At 41.7% G+C, this 24281-nt stretch overlaps 1 protein-coding gene and 1 non-coding gene across 7 annotated transcripts in view; both read right to left on the reverse strand.

The window, feature by feature from the left end:
* The window catches only part of RHEX (regulator of hemoglobinization and erythroid cell expansion), a 41105-nt gene that overhangs the window by 12484 nt on the left and 4340 nt on the right, over positions 1-24281 (reverse strand). The window contains exons 2-3 of one of the 6 annotated variants that reach the window (XM_063613672.1): positions 18263-18296; positions 11210-11469 (exon numbers count right to left, since the gene is read on the reverse strand). The exons of 1 other annotated variant lie outside the window; for it this stretch is intronic. In XM_063613672.1, coding sequence (XP_063469742.1) covers positions 11210-11248 — 39 coding nt within the window. In that variant the 5' untranslated portion in view covers positions 11249-11469; positions 18263-18296. Of the gene's footprint in view, positions 1-4492; positions 4594-11209; positions 13024-18262; positions 18297-21586; positions 21707-24281 lie in introns of those variants that run through there. 4 more of the 6 variants (XM_063613674.1, XM_063613673.1, XM_063613671.1 and 1 more) reach the window with 4 other exon arrangements.
* Positions 7745-7833, reverse strand: LOC129459078 (small nucleolar RNA SNORD60). Its single transcript, XR_008649886.1, has one exon. It is a non-coding gene; the product is annotated as a small nucleolar RNA SNORD60 (small nucleolar RNA).

Genomic DNA, 24281 nt, shown 5'->3' on the forward strand with positions numbered 1-24281 from the left:
TGTTGTTTGATTAGTTAATAAATAAATTAAAAAATTTTCCTAATTGGCTGGAGTGCAGTGGTAGGATCAAAGCTCACTGCAACCTTGAACTCCTGGCTCAAGTGATCCTCCCCAGCCTCTCAAAGTGCTAAGATTATAGGCATGAGCCGCTGCACCTGGCCTATTTTTTTAATTGGCAAAAATTATCCACATTTATTGTGTACAACATGTTTTGAAATAAGTATACATTGTGGAATGGCTAAATCAAATGAATTGACAGCTGCATAACCTCACATATTTATCTTTATCATTTCTTGTAGTGAGAACATTTGAAATCTACTCTCTCAGCAATTTTCAAGAATACAATACGTTGTTATTAACTATAGTCAAAAAAGTTTTCAGACATTGAAATAAGCCTAGATTTTCTGAGTGCCTTAAATCAGCATGACACCAAATTTATCTAAATAAATTCTATCTCACCATGTTAATAGAACATTGAGATGATCACCTAAATGTCTGAATTTCAATCAATCAAATATTTATCGAGTGGTCCATGCACATGGTCCTGTGTGAAATACTCTTGATGGTGTGAAGGAGAAAAGGCCATTTGTGCTTTCAAGAGTTCATTTGCACTTGGAAAATCAAGACATTAATATGTGAAAAGTCAAAAAGCAGAAGGGATGCCACAGGTGAAGAATAATGAATTGTCAGAAGGAGTGATATCAATAATACATTAAATTTCAGAGGAAAAAGAGATCCCCAAGGGATAGAATGTTCAGGGAAGAGTCACTGAGAGGGAATTATTTGAAGGACAGGCAATGGATGGATGGAAGGAGGGGAGAGTAGCAATCTAGCTAAAGGTGTCTTGCCAACCCTGGCTTTGGGGGCAGCTTTAGTGGAATTGATTGTCTTCTAACAAAATTGGATTTATATTTGACCACATGTAAATAGCATAATGTGGAAAGAGCTGAGTATATTGCAAAGCGACCACCCAAGTGAGTATAGGCAAATGCTCAGGTGTAGAGACTCAGTGGCCAAATAGATTGTGTTTAGGACATCGGCTATGGCCTTCCTAGCTGTGAGTTGCTTTACTTTTCCAGCTTCAGGGTTATATCTGTAAAATGGGGATGACACCTGTTTTGTGGGGTTTTTTTTTCTTTAGACAGGGTCTTGCTCTATTGCCCAGGCTGGAGTGGTCAGTGGTACAAGCACGGCTCACTGCAGCCTCGACCTCCTGGGCTCAAGCAATCCTCCTGCCTCAGCCTCCCGAGTAGTTGGGACCACAGGTGCATACCACCATGCCTGGATAATTTTTTAATTTTGGAGAGACAGGATCTTGCCATGTTGCCCAGGCTGTTCTCAAACTCCTGGGCTCAAGCAATCCTCCTGTCTCAGCCTCCCAAAGTGCTGGGGTTACAGGTGTGAGCCACTGTGCCTGGCCTGTTTCATGTTTTTAACTCACACATGTCTTGTGTTTACCATGTATGTGCCATATCATAAAAAACATTTTGCATCAATTATCTTATTTAATGCTCAGAATAACAACTTTATGAGGTAGATACTATTGTTCTCCCAATTTTACATATGAGAAAACCAGGTTGTAATCCCCTGTGGAAGGGGGGGACATAATTCAGACACAGGTGGTTTGAGGCCAGAGCCTTCCCCACATTGCATTCAGTACTGAAAATGCTGGGCAGGCGTGGTGGGTCACACCTGTAATCACAGCAATTAGAAAGGCAGGGGTGGGAGGCTGGCTTGAGCTCAGGAGCTTGAGATAAGCCTGGACAACATAGTGAGACCCCATTCTCCAGAAAAAGAAAAAAAAAGAAAATGCTCAGTAGAGGGCCTGGCATATATACGTACCAGGGGATGATCCTTGGACCAGAACATTCAACTCAAAATTGCCTTAAATTTGTAAACACAACCATTTCCATAAGGCCTTGTAAGAACACTGGGCCCACTCATGATTTTCAGGTGGGAGCAACACAATGTACAAAACCACGAGGTCCTGGGACGTCCCTGGTACTAAACAATGCCTGTTCCTATGACTGTCAATGAGTCACTCACCAGGGAATAGAGAAGGTCAAAATGCCAGGCTGAGGGAAGGGAAGGATGGAGTGTGCCAAATATCATGGGGAAAAGACAACAGAGGATTACAGGATCACCTTCATTCTCATATCAGAGAAATCTTTCCTGGATTCTCTTTGGCTCTGGTCACCATGTCAGGGTCCTCACCCAAGGTGGTTATGAGGCTAGGGCTCATCTGGAATATGGCATGAGAACCTAGATGAACATTCCAGCTCAACAACTTTATACATTCCTTGGGCACTTTACTTCCTCTCCCTGAGCCTCAGTTCCCCTGTCTATAAAATGAGAGGGGTGGGCTAAATCAATTTAGTTCTGACATTTTGTTATTTTAGAATTTTTCTGAAATGGACTAAAAAGTGAGATTCAAAAGTGAGAACGAGCAACTTTGAGCCTCAACTAGATAAACCACATCTCCAGTCACATTTATTTCTAGGTGCAAGCACCGCCAATTTCTAGCAGGAAGGCAAGTCATCCAGAGTTTCTAATTAGTAATTTTGGGGAAAGCAGTTTTGCAGGGAACTACTAGAGATGAATGCAATGTGGATGCAACTTAGTTCCAAGACTAAATCAGCAAGAACACAAAAAGTTGCAAGCTACTCAAGCAGTATTCACGGATTCATTTTGCTAGTTCCCACAAAGCTCCAGATGAATTAGAAGGGGTCAAATTATTCTGTTTCATCGATTGGCCTACTAAATTTTAGGGAAACTAGGCACCTTCCACAGATTATGCACCTTCCATAGATTATGCACCTTGTTGGCTGGGACTGCATATATTACACTCCACAATTCATAGTACAGTACTTAGAGAGACGGCGGGGATGGGGTAGAAAAAGCATTTCAATGTGTAACACTCTGTACACATTCCCATTAAATCAATTTGCATATAGTAAATGTTTAACCTTGGGGGAGCCACTTAATGTCTCAGAGTCTCGCTTTTCTCTTCTTTCAATTGGGCAGTCAAATGTCTCTTTATTTGACTTATTTTCCAGTTGAAGAAACTGAGGCAGCAAGGTGTTAAATGACTTGACTGAATCAATGAAAGAAAACTCTTCTGGAGAACTTTAGCACAGAAGAGTTAGACCAGGCCTTTCTCCATCTCTCCAACCCGGGGGTCGGGGGGAGCTCGGAATTATTAGGAGGGCTACATGAGACCATGGAAACTTCCAGTACCGTTCCTGCCTCCTTGTCAGGATTCAGGGCCAGTGCTGGCTTCATGGACTTGCAACCCGTGCAGACTAGTAGGGCCCTGTGTTCACAAGGACCCCATCATTGGCCTAATGCTTTGTGGCTGTCATCTTTAAATTCATAATAATTTTTGAGTAAGGGACCCCGGATTTTCATTTTGTACTGGGCTCCACCAATTATGTAACAGATCCTACTCAAGGCATTTAATTGGGTAGAATTGCCAAAGCTCACAAAATAGGTCAACACACAAAACGAGAAGCAGGATCAGCCAATCAACAAGTCTTCCTTGAGTACATGATACATGCTTTCCAGCACAGCATTGTCTGAGCCCCTCCCAGGTTGGAGAGATGGAGAAAGGCCTGATCTAACGCTTCTGTAATGAAATTCTCCAGAAGAGTTTTCTTTCACTGATTCAGTGAAGTCCCTTAACACCTTGGTGCCTCGGTTTCTTCAACTGGAAAATAAGGCTCTTAACGTCTTTAAGGTTGTGAGGAATAAATGGGCCAATCTGCGTAAAACTCTTTGAACAGTCCTCGGCAGATAGTAAGCTCCATATAAGGGTCGACTGTTTCTGTTTTGTGCTGTTATTAGCTTTTCCTTGCCCAGATGCTCACATGGCTTTTTTCTTTGATGGTGCACATTCTCTGACCTCTATTCACAAAATTTTAAAACTCCCAGGCTGGCTCTCTTCCCTCCACACATACTAGTCTTTTGCTGCTCAGAGTGTTTTCTCAGGGAAAACACTCCTATAGGATGTTTATGGGGGAAGATATTCTCTGAGATCTGGTTCCCATTTGACTGAAAAAGGAAACTTCATAGCTGCTATTGGTGGAGCCCTGTACTGGCACTAAATGTACATTGTCTGAATCCATGTAGCAACCCTGTAAGGTGGGTGTTTTATGCCCATTTTACAGATAAGGAAACTGAGGCTCACAAAAGTTTAGCAGAGTGAGGATTTGGAACCAGTTTTTGCTGGACCCAAAATCCATGTACCTTCTGGCCGGAGCCCTGATGGCTGCTGCTGCTAGTGTAGACAGATCTCAGGTCTCAGGCACAAGAAATTCATGTCCATAAAGTGTAATCTTAGGCTCACTGTAAGCTGATTGCAAGTTGAATTCCGCACCGTGGAATCTCAGCACATAAACAGAGAATCCTCTCTAAAACTTCTACACATATATGCTTGCAAACAAATGCACATTTCAAACTAATTTAAAATCCTGTCTCCACAGACAGTACTTACCCCTGGGACTATGAGCACAGTCTGATCCCAGTCTGTGTTTCAGCGATGTCCTAATGGAAATATCTCCCCGACCCGTCTCCAGCCCCTACCCAGAAGCTTCTGTGTCACTGGAGGTCAGTCACAAGTGTTTCAACATTTCCAACAAGGCGGGGGCACTACCACTCAGAAGATAGCAATCTCGCTCGTTGGGTACAGCAGGGTGAAGGGAGAGATAATGCCTCCTGTTTCTTTTGGCCATGTTCTGCCCAGCTCCCTGGTACAGACAGTTTGTGTAGATGGAGGAGATTAGTGATCTCTTTCTCTCCCTGTGGGCACACATTTAGATACCACAAATACACACGCAGCCAGGTAGAGTGGAAAGAACACTAAAGGAGGAGTTAAGAGGCCTAAGATCAAGTCCCAGCTCTGGCACCAGTGTGCCACATGAGCTCAGACAATTTGTTTTCCCCTAAAGGGACTCATGTTCTTCCTCTATAAAATGAAGAAGTAGGTCTCTAGATATTAGCAAAGATCCTTTCCAACCTATGAGGACAACTTCTTTGTCATTAAGCATCAAATGAGGCAAACCAAAGATGGCTGTTGCAGTTTGTAGGATAACAGCAGGAAGGGAAGGAAGGCTGATTTCAGGCTCTTTGGGGGGCCTAAAACCCCAAAATAGAAACTTAAGAGAAAAGAAGAATGGGAGGAGGGTAAAATGACCCAGATATAAAACAGACAAGAAAACAGAGATTTGTAGGCCTCTATGATGTCAGTCCCTTGCTGTGAACAAATTGCCTGGTGCAATTTGAGTAACAGCTTCTGAGTTGGATATAGTCAGGTTTCAATCCTGGTTCCACTACTTGGCAACTGGGTGACTTGGGAAAAGTTACTTAACCTCTCTGATTGTCAGTTTTTTCATCTGTAAAATTGGGTTAATAATAAATATCTGATATTTTTTAAATCTCATAAGGTTGTTTAAGGTTAAATAACATAAATAAGTAAGCAAAGCACTTAACAGAATGTCCTTTCTGTAGTGAAAAAGAGATGGTAGCTATGAACATTTTTTTTTTTTTTTGAGACAGAGTCTCCCTCTGTTGCCCAGGCTGGAGTGCCATGGTGTGACCTCGGCTCACTGCAACCTCCGACTCCCAGGTTCAAGCGATTCTCCTGCCTCAGCCTCCTGAGTAGCTGACATTACAGGCGAGTGCCACCACACCTGGCTAATTTTTGTATTTTTAGTAGAGACAGGGTTTCATCATGCTGGTCAGGGGCTGGTCTCGAACTCCTGACATCGTGATCCACCCGCCTCAGCCTCCCAAAGTACTGGGATTACAGGCGTGAGCCAGAGCGCCCGGCCGCTATTAACATTTTTATTCTCTAAATGCAAGTCAGAAAGCCACCCCTTGGGCTGAGTCCCTTTCAGTGTTTTATGACCCGTTGATGTATCACAGCTCACTGTGGAATTACGTCTATTGCTGCAGTTTGCTTCGCTTTGCACAGTTCATGTTAAAAACATGAAGCCCCTTTATTACTCAAGATTTGAGGAAAGCAGAACCTGGGAGCCACATGGAGTGATTTCCTAACTGGGCTCTCCACCTGCTCTAGGTTTGCCCTGCCAGTGTCAATACACACTTCACTCTGCTCCTGACTCAGCCATGGACACTAAGTAATCAATTCAAGCTACAGCTAACTGTGGGGATCACGCCAAGATGCTTGGCCTGCTATTTCTATTATCCATTCACAGGAACCCAGTGTACATATGGCAGCACCCAATGTCACGTAACATTCATACAGCTCTAGCCTCTGTGTGGACCACTCTTGGACCAGAACCTTCCATGCTGCCACTCCAAGATTCACAAGATCATAGGGTTGTTAAAGATCTTTGAACACAACATATTTCAGTATCATTTTAGAGATCCTCAGTTGATTAAGGACAATGATGAGGCATTTTTATCACGTACCAGAGATAATGATTCCTTTATTTAAGCTACACTTCTGTGCACACTCATGCTGGACTGCGTTGCAGCCATATGCTTCCATCTTTATGAGACACATCAGAGTTTAGTAGAAAATTCACTTGACTTGAACTTCAATGGCCTAAAAATCTGAGGCATTTGTCTTCTCTGGACTACACTTTTCTTATATCTCATTGTAAGAATTTTTGATTAGATTATTTCCAGCATCCTTTCTGCTCTAAAATCTCACGGTTTTGTGTATTACATGTCATCCACCATTCTGCTTTAAACAGCAAAGTCAGAATTACTGAAGTCTGTGTCTTGTTCTCTGCATTCCCACCAGCCAGGATTGTGCCTGTACCTAGTATGTGCTCGATACATGTTTGTGGCATGGATAAATAAGTGAATTAAGGTGCTGTGTTACACATGCATGGTGTATACATGCATCGTGTCCACTCCCTACTACATGCAAACACTTGCCGATGATGAGAAGATGATTTGCTCCAAAAGACTCTTCAGCCTATAATTCCAGCACTTTGGAAGGCCGAGGCAGATAGATAGCTTGAGCCCAGGAGTTTGAGACCGGCCTGGGCAACATACATATAGAGATGAGGTTTTGCTATGTTGTGTATGTGTCTCTCTGTGTGTGTGTCTGTATGTACAAAAAAATTAGCTGGATGTGGTAGCATGCACCTGTAGTCCCAGCTACTCGGGAGGCTGAGGTGAAAAAATCATTTGAGCCCCAGAGTCAGCGATTGCAGTGGGTCATGATCATGCCACTGCACTCCAGCCTGGGTGACACAGTGATGCCCTATTTCAAAAAGAAGGGACTTTGCCTGCTCCTGCTCAGAGGCTACTGGGAATGGATGCACGCTGATGCTTCCTACTGAGGTCTGGGTTCAGGGCTCCATCTGCCAAGCCCTGGGACATGTGGCCCCCTTATCTCTGCTTTGAGCTGACAGACTCCTGCCCCGAGGGTAGGATGTTAGGGGAGATCAAACAGTGATAAGTGAAGTTATAACAACTGTAACATCAACAGGAAGCTCTTTTTGATGGTTTGTCACCCACTGGAAAAGGAACCTCTGATCGAGGTCGATAACACACTTTCACCTCCTACCCCACCCCGTAGCCCATTTTGTAAGATAACAGCCTCCTTCCCAAGCCTCCCCACTCTGTGCATAAAGTCTCCTACATTTGTGGGACACAATTTTTCACAGAAAACACAGCTACTCTCTGTAGGATAACTGTTTTCTCTATTTTAAGGTAGGGAATGTTATGTCCACAGGATTGGGGATTTTTTTTTCCTTTTTTTGCCCCAGCCCCAGGCTTGCAAAATAATAATAAGACTGCACATGCAGCTTTCATATGAAGTGTCAGAAATAGGATTGGGGAATTTCCACAAGGGAGAAAAAACCCTACTCTCTGTGCAATCACCCTAATACATTTTTGCATAATGCCTTGTCTGCATACTTGCATTTAAAAGAATAGTTTTCCACATTATAGGGAAGGATCATTTAAAACCCACCATTCTGGTTATGTCACCCTCTGCTCAGAATTCTCCAGTAGCTTCCCATTGCAATTAGGATGAAACCCATGATCTTGAACAAGGTCTATAAGGCTTGCCCCCTCTGGTAGCCTCATGCCCTTTTAACTGTATTTCTGCCACTTTGCTTTCTTTTCTGTCTTCACACTCTACCAGGCTTTCAGGATGTTTGCAAATGTGGGTGTCTCTGCATCCAAACAGTTTTCATAGTACTTGTAATGGCTGCTAAATATTTTGCCTTGCTGGCCGGGGCGCGGTGGCTCAGGCCTGTAATCCCAGCACTTTGGGAGGCCAGCATGACCAACATGGTGAAACCCCGTCTCCACTAAAAACTCAAAAATTAGCCGGATGTGGTAGTGCACGCCTGTAATCCCAGCTACTCAAGAGGCTGAGGCAGGAGAATCACTTGAACCTAGGAGGCAGAGGTTGCAGTGAGTTGAGATCGTGCCACTGCAATCCAGCCTGGGCAACACAGTGAGACTCCATTTAAAAAAAAAAAAAATGCCTTGCTGATCTAACCCTAAATTCCTAACCATTCCTTTGGGTCATCATTCAGTCATTCCCAGGGTTTTACTATGGGCAACTACACTGTGATGGATACCTTTGTACATACTATTTTTTTTTGTTTATTTTAGATTATTTCCTTAATTTAAAGCTCCAGGAGCAGATATTGAAGTTAAAGGAAACGTCTTTATGGCTCTTGAATCATATTGACCTTCTGCTTTCAAGTCCGTTTTACTACACCACTAGCAGCATTTGAGCGTATCTATTTCACTGCAACCTACATAGCAATGAATTATCATTTTTCAGTAATTGTATGTATCTCCACCAGTTTTTAAATGTATTTTTAAAAATCTATTATTAGCAATAAAATATTTTACTATTTTTCAGTACCAGCCACTATATCAGCTGCTTTATATATGCTTCTTTAATCCTCAGAACAACCTTACAAGGAATATATCATGAACACTATTTTAAGATAAAGCAACTCAAGTCTGGGGAGGTTAACTTGCTCAATGTCACAGAGTTGTTTAAGTAGCAGAATCAGGGTTCAAATTCAGATCATTTATTATTGTTATCAGTATTACTTCAAAAGCCATTTACTTTATGCAGTATTTGTCTACCTTCTGCATCCCCCCAGCTAAATGGCTTTTTGCACAGTCAACATGTCATGGCTTAGGGTGCAGTCCAGCAGGTCTAGACAGAATGACAACATGGCTTCATGTGTCTTTAGGACAGCACTCTATAGACAGTTGCTTCTTGCCCCCCAGGCACCTCTACCACCTTTCCCCTTCCTTTCAGATTAAACTTTTTATTGATTAAAGGCCTCATTCCATACACCAAAGTTTAACCCTAATGAGAGGTACGTTAAGGTGGACACCTTACAGAGTTGTTTAAGATTCAATGAGCTCATATGAAGTACTCTGTTAACTAGAAAACACTACAAATATCAGGCTTTGTTATATAACTTTATTTTATTTTTTATTTTTTTGGAGACAGGGTCTCACTCTGTGGCCCAGACTGGAGCACAGTGGCATGATCATGGCTCGCTGCAGCTTCAACCTCCTGGGCTCAAGCCATCCTCCTGCCTCAGCCTCCTGAGTAGCTGGGAGTATAGGCCCAAGCCACCAAGCTTGGCTAATTTTTAATGTTTTTATTTTATTTTATTTTATTACTATACTTTAGGTTTTAGGGTACATGTGCACAATGTGCAGGTTTGTTACATATGTATCCATGTGCCATGTTGGTTTGCTGCACCCATTAACTCGTCATTTAGCATTAGGTATATCTCCTAATGCTGTCCCTCCCCCCTCCCCCCACCCAACAACAGTCCCTGGAGCGTGATGTTCCCCTTCCTGTGTCCATGAGTTCTCATTGTTCAATTCCCACCTGTGAGTGAGAACATGCGGTGTTTGGTTTTTTGTCCTTGTGATAGTTTACTGAGAATGATGTTTTCCAGTTTCATCCATGTCCCTACAAAGGACATGAACTCATCATTTTTTATGGCTGCATAGTATTCCATGGTGTATATGTGCCACATTTTCTTAATCCAGTCTATCGTTGTTGGACATTTGGATTGGTTCCAAGTCTTTGCTATTGTGAATAGTGCTGCAATAAACATACGTGTGCATGTGTCTTTATAGCAGCATGATTTATAGTCCTTTGGGTATATACCCAGTAATGGGATGGCTGGGTCAAATGGTATTTCTAGTTCTAGATCCCTGAGGAATCGCCACACTGACTTCCACAATGGTTGAACTAGTTTACAGTCCCACCAACAGTGTAAAAGTGTTCCTATTTCTCCACATCCTCTCCAGCACCTGTTGTTTCCTGATTTTTTAATGATGGCCATTCTAACTTGTGTGAGATGGTATCTCATTGTGGTTTTGATTTGCATTTCTCTGATGGCCAGTGATGTTGAGCATTTCTTCATGTGTTTTTTGGCTGCATAAATGTCTTCTTTTGAGAAGTGTCTGTTCATGTCCTTTGCCCAATTTTTGATGGGGTTGTTTGTTTTTTTCTTGTAAATTTGTTTGAGTTCATTGTAGATTCTGGATATTAGCCCTTTGTCAGATGAGTAGGTTGCAAAAATTTTCTCCCATTCTGTAGGTTGCCTGTTCACTCTGATGGTAGTTTCTTGCTGTGTTTTTTCTTAAAGCAGGTACTGAGTATAAAACAATATAAAACAATATGAGAGGGTCTCTGTCTTCCCTCACAGTGACCTGGGTCTCAGACACTTCCTAACTGTGATCTTAGGACAAACACTTAGCTTTTCTGAGCCTCATCTGTGAAACAGACAGAATATGAATACCTACCTCATGGAGTTGTTTAAGAACTCAGTGATCAGACTATTATTCAACAGTAATAACGAGCCAGGCGCAGTGGCTCATGCCTATAATCCCAACACTTTGGGAAGTCGAGGCAGGAGGACCGCCTGAACTCAGGAGTTTGAGACCAGCCTGGGCAATATAGCTAGACCTCATCTCTACTTAAAAAAAAAAAAAAAATCCAAAAATTAGCTGGGTGTGCTGCTGCATGCCTGTAGTCCCAGCTCCTTGAGAGGCTAAGATAAGAGAATCACTTAAGCTAGGGACGTCGAGGCTGCAGTGAGCCATGATCACACCATTGTACTCCAGCCTGGGTGACAGAGCAAGACCTTGTCACAAAAACAAACAAACAAACAAACAGAAGACAGGAATAACAACCATTTGTATTGGTCTAGTTTTCAGTTGGTCTTACCTGAGCAGAGTAATTGGGTGGGACTGTCCAGGGAGGCATTGCTGGCTCTCCAGTACTGGAACCTACAATTGGTCCAATTCATTTTGCCAAAGGGTCCATCCAGGAAGTTCTGGTTCCAAGTATTGAGATTCCCAAGAGAAGTAGGTCCCCTTAGCTAGAAGCAGAGTTTCTCAGAGGTATTTAGAAGCAGCTGGTGGACACAGGACTCAGGGAGCTGGCCCCCCTCTTCTCCTCCCTGTCTTTCATTCCTGCATGGGAACCTGTCAGATGGGGAGATTGTTAAAATCTCACCACTGGAGGGGAGGGCCTCAAAGGCCATGGAGACAGCACCTCTCTCTTGGTGAAGGCATCTTCAGATAGAATTCAGCACAAATCGAAAGGTGGCTCCCCTGCCCCTATCTGTCACATCGCCCTCTCATCTATTAGTATCTGAAGTTACCTTGATCATTTATTTGTTTACTTGATTATTGTCAGCCTCTCATCACATGAATGTGAGCTTCATAAGAACAGAGACCTTATCAGTTTTGGCCAACATTTCATCCCCTGTGTCTAGAAAGTGCCTCATGCAATGAACAGGTCCAATACGTATTTCTTCAATAAATGAATGAATGAATGAATGCCAAAGACTCCTTTATAAAAGCTAGGGTCACCTGACCTCTGCCAGAATTTTGGAGAGCCTACACCACAGACTTTTGAACCTCTTAGCTGATGACAAATCTTTAGCCTTCGAAGCAGAAATTGATTTGAAAGAGCCCAAAGTACTCTGGTAAAGTAGGTGATATTGAACTGGGTAATGTCAATTTCAGAAAAAGAGGACACGTGCCTATGAAACACCAAGAACAGTGTCCTGGGGTTGGGGAGGACACCTGCCTGGGTTTGGGTGGCCAAGGGGAAGAAGGAAGAGAAACAGCAGGGGAAGATGCTGTCCCACAGCCACCTCCACAGGTGTTCACTGGCCTCAGGCGCCAGCCCTGCTCAGGGTGAGAGGCAAAGAGGGAGGTGCGCTTAAGGCCAAATGAAAGAGGATCTGCCACCCTCTCCTCCCCCAACTCCTACCACATCCTAGCAAAGAGAGCTGCAGGAGCAGTCAGGAAATCCCCTCTCTAACAAGGCAAGCATTGGAACCAAGAGCCCAGGTGGCACAGATGAGTCACTTCACCTACTTGGACTCATTTCCCCTATTTGTGAAATGAAGCAAGGATGAGAAGAGGAACAAGACGTGATCAAGAAAAAGGTGAATGTTTTCACAAGTGCCTGTCATTGCCCCCTTCTGTTGTCCCCTTCCACATGTCACCTGGTACATTGTACATTTCTTCTAACAATTGTGTTATTGGCCAGGAAATACAGATAATTCTTTTAGAGAATAGTTTTTCTCAGTGTTAAAATTGTTTTTATTTTTAATTTTGTAAGGGGAGGACATCATCACCTTTTCAGTTTGGGACTTTTGAAGTTTTTGTTTCATTAGGTCACATTCAGATGGTTTTAGAATTCAAAAGGTACAAAAGGATAGTCCTGGAAAAGCTGCTCATCTTCTCTTGACCCCAGCCATCTAGTTCTCCTCCCTGGAGGAAACCAGCATGCCTAGTTTATTGTGCACCATATGCATACATGAGCAAACACACACACACACAGAAACACACTCACCTTACAGGCATCTTCTTTACAGATGATAGTGTACTACATACTTTGTTTTGCCTTTTGCTTTTTCACTTAATATATCTAGGAGTTAATTTATTATTAATACATACAGAACTTTCTCATTCCTTTCTTCCTCTTCAGAGTGTTCTGCTCTATGGCTGCTCACAGTTTATTTAACTGGTCACCTAGTAGTAAATTTAGATTGTTTCCACTTTTTACTCTTGAAATTATGATGTAATTATTAAACTGCGACAAACGTCATTTGCACAGGTGTAAATATGTGTGTAAAATTAGAGAAATGGCCATTAAAGTAGATCTGCCATCCCAGTTTTAGGAAATCAGTATTCCTTTTTACAGATCCAAAATACAGTGTTACCCAATTTGACTACTTGTATTATAAGCCAGATTTCACTCTGGCTGTTTCCAAAAATCGAAGTGCTCCTCAGAGAACAAAGATATGACGTCACTGAGGATATTCAACAGAACTACCAATTTCTCTAAAGGTCAGCCTCCAAGGAGAATCCAAACGCCTTCAGCAATAGCAGCATCACTACAGTGAGTATAGCATGTCCCTGGATGCTGACGATGGAGCGATAAACCCTCATGACACAGACATTTCCAAACAATTCAAGTAAAGTTTACTGAGTGCCAACTACACAGTCTGTTTAAAACCCAGTCTGTCCTATTACATTGGTCTTTAAGTTTAAATAAATAAATAAATAAATAAATAAATAAATAAATAAATTACCCAGTCTGTAAGGATGAATAAAAAATGGCCTTGTCATCAAGAAACCAATGATCTAGGCAGCAGTTCTCAAAGTGTATCCAGGGACCCCCTGGGGGTTCCAGAGATCTTTTCAGAGGGTTCATGAGGTCAAAACGACTCTCTTAATAATACTAAGACACTAGTTGCCTTTTTCACTCTCAGTTTCTCTCAAGCATACAGTGGAGTTTCCCAAAGTTTATGTGACATGTGGTATGGCACGAGACTGATTGCAAAGGCAGACCTGAGAACTCAGCTGTCTTTTGTTGAGCTAGATATGAATAATGAGATTTGTACATGCATAAAACAGTGCTTCTCTTTTCATTAAATTCTTCATGCTTTGGGAAATAGTTATATTTCATGCAAAGTGTTATGTTTAAGATCTAATGGCTTTAGTACTATTTTCTAAGGAGATTAGATATTTTTAAATTTTCTTAGTTTTAATTTCTGATATGGTCAATATGAATAGATATAAACTACATAAACAATAGTGTTTTGGGTTCCTGAGTACTTTTTGAGAGTGTACAGGGGTCTGGAGGCCAAAGAGTTTGAGAATTGCTGATCTAAGGACTCATGGCATTTCTTCACCATAGGGCAAGAGAGGAGCATTTTGCCTTATTTGCCAAAAGTGTGCTATGCTACATCCAGGGGTGCAAGCCAAAAGATTCAGGAGGAAAAGATTGGGTGTTCTCAAACAACGATGTGTCAAGAGGACAGCAATTGCTTGGACACAAGAATTCCCCCCGGAGCCTCCTGGCTGGCAGTGCAGTGGCTGTGTAGAAAGGCTCTACCAGAGGGGCAGAGTCCAGGCGTGAGGCAACAAGGAGGCTCTGAGGTTGGGGGAGCCTGGAGAAGAAGCAGAAGCGGAAGCTGGATAAGTCCGCCGCCCCTGGACTAAGCTGCTGACTACCTCCCGCTGTGATTCCAAGAGTCACTGCCTCAGAAAACTTCCTTGCAGGTGCTGGTGCCTGAAATTCCAGTGGAGGTGTTTCATTCCCTCAGCCAAAGGCAAATTCAATCCCAACAATCTCAAGTATTACTCAAGCTTACACAAGTGTGCAAATAACATTATGGAAGATAGATTCGAAGGTCATACGTTAATAAAACAAGACAGTGTGTCTATAACAGGAGTGGGGTGGGATGGGTGGAGCGGATGGGAAATGGAGAACAAAGAAGACTCAAAAATATGAAATAAATAGAACATAAGAACAGTTCGTGGACCCATGATGTAAGAATGCCACTACAGGGATTGATCAATTTAATTCTGGGTAGCTAAAATTAAAGAAAAAAAAATCCAATCCAGTCAAACTACTCTTTAGCATATGGTATGTCCTTAGCAGTGTGAGACAGGTTGCAAGGATACAGAAGAATGGGGCATGGGCCCTGGATTCAGAGAGTGCTACCCCACGCTCACCCCCCCACCCCAATTTAGCGAGGAGAATATCCGTGGCAACCATAGCAGCTGTAACAAAAGGTAGGTGTATAATCAGAGCTAAAAAGATGTACAGAGAAAGGACTATTGGATCAGAAAGGAGGAGCAGGTTGTTTCTAACTTGAGTGACGAGGGAAGACTACATGGAGGAGGTGGCATTTGTTGTGGTCACGGATGTGTAGGAAGGATTCCTACAGGCAGTGCTGAGGCTGTGGAAATACCAGGTGGGAGGGTGCTTGGAGTGAAGGCATGGCAGTTGGAATATCCAGCCATTTTTCCTTCAATGAACATCTGAAATCATTGCTAAGAGAGGGAGCATTGTACACCTGAGGGTGAAAGGAAGGCTGTCACCTAGGATGCAGAAGGAGGGAGGAACAGGACCTGGGAAGACAGAGGGCAAGAAAGACAGTTCATGAACTTCAAGAGCCCAGTGGACTGAGATCATGTCTGATTTCACTTATCTGCCCGGCTTCTAGGCCAGTGCCTGGAACACAGCAGCCCTCAATAAATGCTCATTGAATGAATGAGGAGTTGGACACATTCCCTTTGCTCTTTTTCAGGCTGGCCATAGATGTGCTGCCATAATCGAGTGGAGCCATCAGGAGCAGAGGTGAGGGGGATGTTTGAGCAAACTTCCTCCTGGCTTTCTCTCAAGTCAATACTCTCACCATTTCTAGGACTTTAAATGTTTTTCTGGTTGTTTTTGCAGAATTTCATTTCTCAAAATAGAAACCCTGTGTCCTCTTGAGGTTTATTACAGAGACATTTATTGGTTGGGGTTGCTTTAAAGATCACCATCAGGTTTTCATTTTACACAGCAGCTTATTTGCAAACATCAAACAAGTGCCTTAACATTTGGCATCCTAAGAAATTAAACTGTCAGCCTCTTGGGCTCCTACAAAAGAGCACCAGTGAACACATGAAGCCAGAACTGTCCACAGATGACTTAACGGGAACTGATCCCATATTACCATCCTTCACTAGCTCTGCACATATCCTTCATTCAATTTAAAAACATAATAAAAAAATTTTTTTAAGCAAGCACATTTTACTTACTTCTTTGTTTATTTAGACAAGAGTCTCGCTCTGTCGCCCAGGCTGGAGTGCAGTGGCGTGATCTCGGCTCACTGCAACCTCTGCCTCTCGGGTTCAAGTGATTCTCCTGCCTCAGCCTCTTGAGTAGCTGGGTTGACAGGCACCCACCACAATGTCCAGCTAATTTTTGTATTTTTAGTAGAGATGGGGTTTTACCATGCTGGCCAGGCTGGTCTCAAATTCCTGACCTCAAGTGATCCACTGGCCTCGGCCTCTCAAAGTGCTGGGATTACAGGCATGAGCCACCGCACCCGGCCGCAAGCACATTTTTAACAAGTGCAAAATGGAAACCTTATGCACGTCTTACAATTTCATTGACTACTCAGAACTGGGGATATCTCGTGTGACCTCCGGTCAGCAGTTTAAAGGATGAGGCATACTTATCCCCATTTGTAGCTGAGGTAACTGAGTGATAAGTGAATTGCTCAAGGTCGCAGTTAGCAAACAACAAAACCAGCATCCAAACAGAGGTCTCAAAATCCCTTAAACTACCTTTCATTTACTACACAGATTGTATTAGCTGTAATGACCACGTAAATTTTGGAGTAGCTAAGGACAGTTGTTCAGGTTGTTTATTGCTCAAGGGCATGACATCTAAAGAAACTATCCAACCTATAATCCCAGCATTTTGGGAGGCCAAGGCAGGCAGATCACCTGAGGTCAGGAATTCAAGACCAGCCTGACCAACATGGAGAAACCCTGTCTCTACTAAAAATACAAAAAATTAGCCGGGCGTGGTGGGGCATGCCTGTAATCCTAGCTACTCAGGAGGCTGAGGCACGAGAATCGCTTGAACCTGGGAGGTGAAGGTTGCAGCGAGCCAAGATCGCACCATTGGACTCCGGCCTGGGCAACAAGAGTGAAACTCCGTCTCAAAAAAAAAAAAAAGAAAGACAGAAACTATGCATATCACAGACATCATCATGTTGAATTTTTTTCACTTTTTTATTTAACTGCTAACTCTAAAGGTAGATGACATATTCTTATTAAAATAGTTTCCTGACAAATAACAATCAAATGTCTTCTCTAACAAAAATCCTTTTTTATGACAATTTTCTTTCAGATGGAAATAGATTTTCTAACAGGGTTGACATTTACTTCATAAGCTGAAGCAGAGAGTGTTTGACAAAGACCTTATTGGTTTAAGTAATGAGTGCCGCAATAACTACTGCTTCCAAACAAGGAGTTGTTTTCCAACTCTTGTTTTGATTTTTATCTAATTTTTTTTTAAATCCTGTATTAGTATTTGTGTATTGGCTAAATTTGAAGTTTTGCATTACAGTTCATATTGTCTGCCTGAATGGTAGCTCTGAATTCCTAATTTAGATCTACAGATTTATTATAACATAACTCACTTTTGTGGTAATTAATGATCACAGGCCATTATATATTCATAAAATAATGATTTTATATTCATAAATTAGAGACTATTATATCATGAATTGTCAATTGTATCATAGCTATTGTTTATGGGTTGTTAAAGAAAATTTCTTAAGGAGAAAAGCTAACTGCTGGTAAAGTTTCATGGCTTATTATATATATTTTTTAAAGTTTTAAGTTCTAGGATAAACTACTATTATGTTTTAATTATGTACATATATATATATACATATTTTTTTTTTTTTGAGACAGGATCTCGCTCTGATGCCCAGGCTGGAGTACAGTGGCACAGTCTCAGCTCACTGCAGCCTCCGCCTCCCGGGTTCCAGCGAGTCTCCTGCTTCAGCCTCCTGAGTAGCTGGGATTACAGGCATGTGCCACCACACCTGGCTAATTTTTGTATTTTTAGTAGAGATGGGGTTTCACCGTGTTGGTCAGGCTGGTCTTGAACTCCTGGCCTTGTGATCCACCCACCTCACCCTCCCAAAGTGCTGGGATTACAGGCGTGAGTCATCATGCCCGGCCTTAATAATATTTCTTTAACATTTAATAAGCTAATATAATGTTATTTCTCCCAGGATACTGATAAGAAAAAAAATCAAACTAAAGCCAGAAGATGAAAAGCTGTCTAGATAAAAAGTAAAGTAAAACTATTTGGATTATTGAATAAATTTAGGGAGAAATAGAGAGTTTAGGGCTGTTTGTTTCAGTGAATGTGTCACAGAAATGTGAGATGTAAATTTACCTTTTAGTTCCATTGTCAGCAATAATTGATGAATCTAAAAAAAAAAGTAACTTTAAAAATGCAAAGAATTCAAACACATGGCCAAGTAGTTTGAATAGGAAACAAAGATGTACTCTTGCTGAAAATTACTCACCTCAAGTAAGAAATTTTTTATCTTTACAAAAGATAATACAGGTTGGAAGTTTTTGGAAATATAATGGACACAAATATTTTCCAAAGGGTGAGGAGAAATAATAATGACTAGATTCTGATTATTTTATTATACTTCAAAGGACTCTGAATTTTGCCGGCTCTTTGAGAACAAAAAATCAGCTGGAAAATGGGAAAGAATGCAAAGATTGTACAGCACTTGACACATTTTTTTCATAAACATGAAGAAATAAACATCAACAGGAATGCTAAGTATTCAAATTTCAAATCTGATTAGAAATATATAATTATCAATGCTGCAAAACAGATTCTATATGATGAGGAAAATATTACACTGAACAAATAATAAACTCAATTCTGTTTTGGCAAGACAATAGCATTCAGAGGACCATCTACAAAAATGTATAAGCAGTATAATAACAGGAATTTTCTTCATTTACACAAAGCATAGAAGCTTAATAGAATTTACAGCAGTATACAAATATGTATTTGTATATTTCAAATATGCAATATATTTGTATATATGCTATATATATTTGTTTATATATATACTTGTATATTATTGTACAAATATTATATACTATATATAAACACCAAATATATACCAAATATTATATACTATATATAAATATTATATACTATATGTAAACACCAAAGAACATTTACACACTATTTAGCAGATGAAAAGCAAAACCAAATGATTAAAATATAGGAGATTTGTTGACTGAAGTCATTTTGAATCTTGTAAGAAATGCTAAATATCACACAGTTAAATAACTTGAGGTACATTTCCTGATGTAAGCCACGTGGAACAGTTGACAATTATTTTTAGATTTGTAAATTTTCAAAATGCAAATATATCTATATGTAAACATTAATTTTTTTCCCTACAGTAAATGATACAGCTGGAGAAGGATTATTTAGGTTTTTGGTCGACCATCACCAACAAAAGCACTGAATATAGGCTATAATGATTTGAGGGAGCAGGGATACAACAAAGATGAAAAAAATTTATGACAAACTTAATGGATTTCAGCATAAGTCCCCAAAAGATTCTAAGGTTGCCTATTCTTTTTTTTTTTTTTTTTGAGATGAAGTCTTGCTCTGTCACCCAGGCTGGAGTGCAGTGGCCTGATCTCGGCTCACTGCAATCTCCGCCTCCCAGCTTCAAGCGATTCTCTTGCCTCAGCCTCCCAAGTAGCTGGGATTACAGGCACACGCCACTGCACCCGGCTAATCTTCTGTATTTTTAGTAGAGATGGCAGTTCACCATGTTGGGCAGGCTGGTCTCGAACTCCTGACCTCAGGTAATCCACCCACCTCAGCCTCCCAAAGTGCCAGGATTACAGGCGTGAGCCACCACGCCCAGCCAGGTTGCCTATTCTTTAAAGCCAATAGTGAATAAAATATTAAAAAGTCCTGTCCGGGTGAGGTGGCTCATGCCTGTAATCCTCTACAATCTGAAGGTCAATAGCAAAATTAGTTTTTTTCTATATTGGAAGCAATAATATCTCTTTAAAAGAGAGGTTTATAATAAAGAATATCTCAAGGTCTTTTCAATATTCTAGATGACATGCATAAATTGAAAAATTATGATGAATATGAGCTTCTGCAACCATTAAAAATATACAATTGAAATTGAGAAACATAGGAGGAAGAGTGATACTGATGAAGCATTGGTGTAAGAGGAACTAAAATCCTGAAGTCGCTTTCTAAAATCTAGTTGACATGGCTGGGCTCACACCTGTAATCCCAACACTTTGGGAGGCAGGAGGATCCCTTGAGCTCAGAAGTTCAAAACCAGCCTAGGTAACATGGTGAAACGCTGTATCTATACAAAAATTAGCCAGCATGTTGGTACATGCCTGTAGTCCCAGCTACTTGGGAGGCTGAGAGCAGAGGATTGCTTGAGCCCAGGAGGTTGAGGCTGCAGTGAGTCATGATCGTGCCATGGCACTCAAGCCTGGGTGACAGAGCAAGACCCTGTCTCAAAAAATAAATAAATAAGTATATTAATAAAATCTAATTGCCTCCCATGAAGTGCCTCAATATATTTTCAGTAATAATATACCAGACACATTTTCCTAAAACCATTGTAGCTCTTAGGATACATTAACTTTGGTAGTATCAGCCAACAGTGGAAAATGTAGATGCTTTTAAAACAATTATAAAAAGCTACTTATCAAGAATGTCACAAGAAAGACTACCAATTCTAGTGACCATTTTTATAGAAAATAAGATACTGAGCCGAGTGCAGTGGCTCATGCCTATAATCCCAGCACTCAGAGGCCGAGGGGGCATGGATCACCTGAGGGCAGGAGTTCGAGAACAGCCTGGCCAACATGGTAAAACACCATCTCTACTATAAATACAAAAATTAGTGGGGCGTGGTGGTGCATGCCTGTAATCCCAGCTACTCAGGAGGCTGAGGCAGGAGAATCACTTGAACCTGAGAGATGGAGGTTGCAGTGAGCCGAGATTGCACCACTGCACTCCAGCCTGGGCAACAGAGTGAGACTGCGTCTCAAAAAAAAAAACAAAAAAACAAAAAAACTGGAACAAGCAGGCATTAAAATTGCCGTAGAAAATGTCCCCATGAAAATTATTTTATGACTAAAACTATCTTATGGTGAATTGTTACATCCCAGAGACTTTCAAATCCTGAGTATTGTGACTAAAAACACTAATTTTCTATTATCTTGGATTTAACAATTTTATATACATAATTCATATAGAACCAACTTGTGTTTGTTTCTTTAGGGGTACCCCTTCCTTATCCTACACAGGTGCTGTAGGGGTCAATAGTAACCCAACACCTTTTAGTGATTAGTTAAAAAGTGACTGGGGTGAGAGGACAGCCAGCAAAGCATCTGTTCTCTTCCATGTGCATGTTACCTCATGCATGTGATTACGTGTGTGAACCTGCCTGACAGTGGTTGCCTATTCAGGCATGAAAGGCCTGGCATGATCTGAGTCCTGCCCACCTCCCAGCCGTGCTCTCTTACGCTTTATGCTGCAGCCAGCCTGGGCTTCTTGCAGTTTCTCGGTGCCCCAGGCTTGTTCTTGCCTGTGCACACTCTGCCCCACCCCTGCAGCCCCCTCCCTCACAGGAGGGCTGCGAGAGGCTCCCACACAGCGCCTGCAATCATAGCATTCCTCACACAGAGCTGTTACCTGTTACCTCGCCTGCAGTCTGCCTTCCTCCCTAGACTGTCACTCCTTCAGGGAGGATTCATGTCTCTTGTCTTTGCACACGGGTGCACTGCCCAGTCTCTGCACCTAACTGATGCTCTGTAATGCTGTTATTGGGAGAAAGACACATGAAGACGGCCAAATTTATCTACGTCTTTAAAGAAGTTCCAACTCTAAAAACCAAAAAAATTAAGTTAAAACAATTTGAAACTATTTTTTAAAAATAATTAAAATGCTCAACCCCGCGAAGTGTTCTGCAGACAGACACTTTCTGGCAAGAAGGCAAATTGTTACCATCTCTCTGAAGGGCAGTTTGGTGGTGGGTATCAAAAAGCAATGAAGGCCGGGCACAATGGCTCATGCCTGTAATCCTAGCACTTTGGGAGGCTGAGGTGGGCAGATCATGAGGTCAGGAGTTTGAGACCAGCCTGGCCAACATGGTGAAACCCTGTCTCTACTAAAAATACAAAAATTAGCCAGGTGTGATGGTGCACACCTGTAATCCCAGCTACTCAGGAGGCTGAGGCAGGAGAATTGCTTGAACCCGGGAGGCGGAGGTTGCAGTGAGCCCAGATCGCGCCATTATACTCCAGCCTGGGCAACAGAGCAAAACTCCGTCTCAAAAAAAATAAATAAATAAAAAGCAATGAAAATGTCCATACTCCTTAGACTCAACAACTCCACTTAGAGGAATTAATCCCAATGACATAATTAAGAAAATGTGTGCAAAGATCCAGGGGTAAAGTAGGGAACCACTGTGTCATTTACATCAGCAGCAACTGAGAAACAACGTTGATACCCAGTAGTGGGGGATGGTTGTGTAAATTGTAGGACATCCATGAGATGGAATACAATCTAGCCATTAAAATAACTGGGAAAACAAACTTCTCGACAAGAAAAGATGTTCACACCATATTGTTGGGTCAACAAAAGTCAGATAACCCAACAGAACGTCAAATACAGTCCATCGAAATCAACATGCTGTGTGTGTGTGCTTGCAAATGTATCTTGTTTACTCTTTCCCCGCTTAACAACATATTATGGCCATCTTTCCATGTCCACATCATGGAAAAGTAAATACCAAAAATGAGAGTAGTAATTAGCTCTTGGTGCTGAGATTTCTGGTGATTTTAATATTCTTTATTATTGTACACCTGCATTTCCCATTTAAAAACAATTTAATTTCATTATAAAAATAGAGAAAAGCCAGGTTCAGTGGCTCATGCCTGTAATCCCAGCACTTTGGAAGGCTGAGGCAGGTGGATCATGAGGTCAGGAGTTTGAGACCAGCCGGGCCAATATGGTGAAACCCCGTCTCTACTAAAAATACAAAAATTAGCCGGGTGTAGTGGTGCACACCTGTAATCGCAGCTACTCAGGTGGCTGAGGCAGGAGAATTGCTTGAACCCGGGAGACAGAGGTTGCAGTGAGCCCAGATCGCTCCACTGCACTCCAGCCTGGGCAACAGGGCGAGACTCCGTCTCAAAAAAAAAAAAATAGAGATGAGGGCTTCCTATGTTGCCCAGGCTGGCCTCAAACCCCTTGGCTCAAACAATCCTCCCACCTCCCAAAGTGTTGGGATTACACGTGTGAGCTACTGCACCTGGCCTGTTTTCTAATTTTTCTACAGTGACTATATATTGTGCTAAAAGAGAGAAGGATGAGAGGAGAGGAGAGAAAAAATTTTAAAACGAGCAGGCTGCAGAGAGAACTGGCCTCCCCTAGGGGTGTCTGCCTCCCAGAGGCTGAAAACCAAAGAGAGGACATGGTCCAGGAAGAAAGGAGAGAATGGGAATTAGGGGATCGAGAGGGGGAAGACTGAGTTGAAAATGCTAAGCTCTCCGGTACTGAGAAAACAAGGTTTGAAAAGTGAAGATACTTTTTCAAAAGAAGTGTTGAGAGGTGAAAGGAATTGCCAAAGGCAGCCTGGGAATAATGGAGGTTGCCTGTGAATGCAGCACCTGAGGGAAAAAAAATTCTCCTGACAAACTTGTTTTTACAACCCTTAGAGATTTTTTTATTTCTTTTCTTTTCTTTTCTTTCCTTTTCTCTTCTTCTTCTTTCTTTTTTTCTATTTACAGAGTGTCTCTTCTTGCAACTAACAGAGCTCATAATTTATCTTGCCACTCCGATCTCTTTCTAGTAATGCCTGCTACTTTTAACGTAGGTCAGTGAAGAGGCTTTGCAATGAGCCTGTTTTTTTTTTTTTTTTTTTTTTCTGCAATGGCTCTATTTTGATGATACATGATGATCAAGGGTTAGACTATCTCTATATTTACTGAGATGGGTTTTAAAATAGAATCCACTAGGATTCTATTTTAAAACCCATCTCAGTAAATGTCCCCTTAATCTGTTGCACTCAGCGCCTGAGTCTTGTTGGAGTCACTTTATATGTAGCGCATTTTGAAAATCAAAGCCTTGTGCAGAGTAGATGTTAAACACATGTATATTGTAAAGTAAAAGGGAGGATTGTAAAGGAAAGAGAGTAAGTGAAAGCAGATCCTCTCACCCCTCGTTCCCTTCTCTGACCTACTTTCCATCACTCCGTCACTTGACAGACATCCCACCTTGTTTTTCTTTTTCTTTTCTTTTTTTTTTTTTGTTTCACTTTCAGGAAGAACTCACTGGACCACCCAGAGGGAGGAGGGGTGTCCACCAACCAGCCGTTTCCCCCAGA

The sequence above is a fragment of the Symphalangus syndactylus genome, chromosome 19 (genome assembly GCF_028878055.3).
Source record: "Symphalangus syndactylus isolate Jambi chromosome 19, NHGRI_mSymSyn1-v2.1_pri, whole genome shotgun sequence".
Classification (NCBI taxonomy): Eukaryota; Metazoa; Chordata; class Mammalia; order Primates; family Hylobatidae; genus Symphalangus; species Symphalangus syndactylus.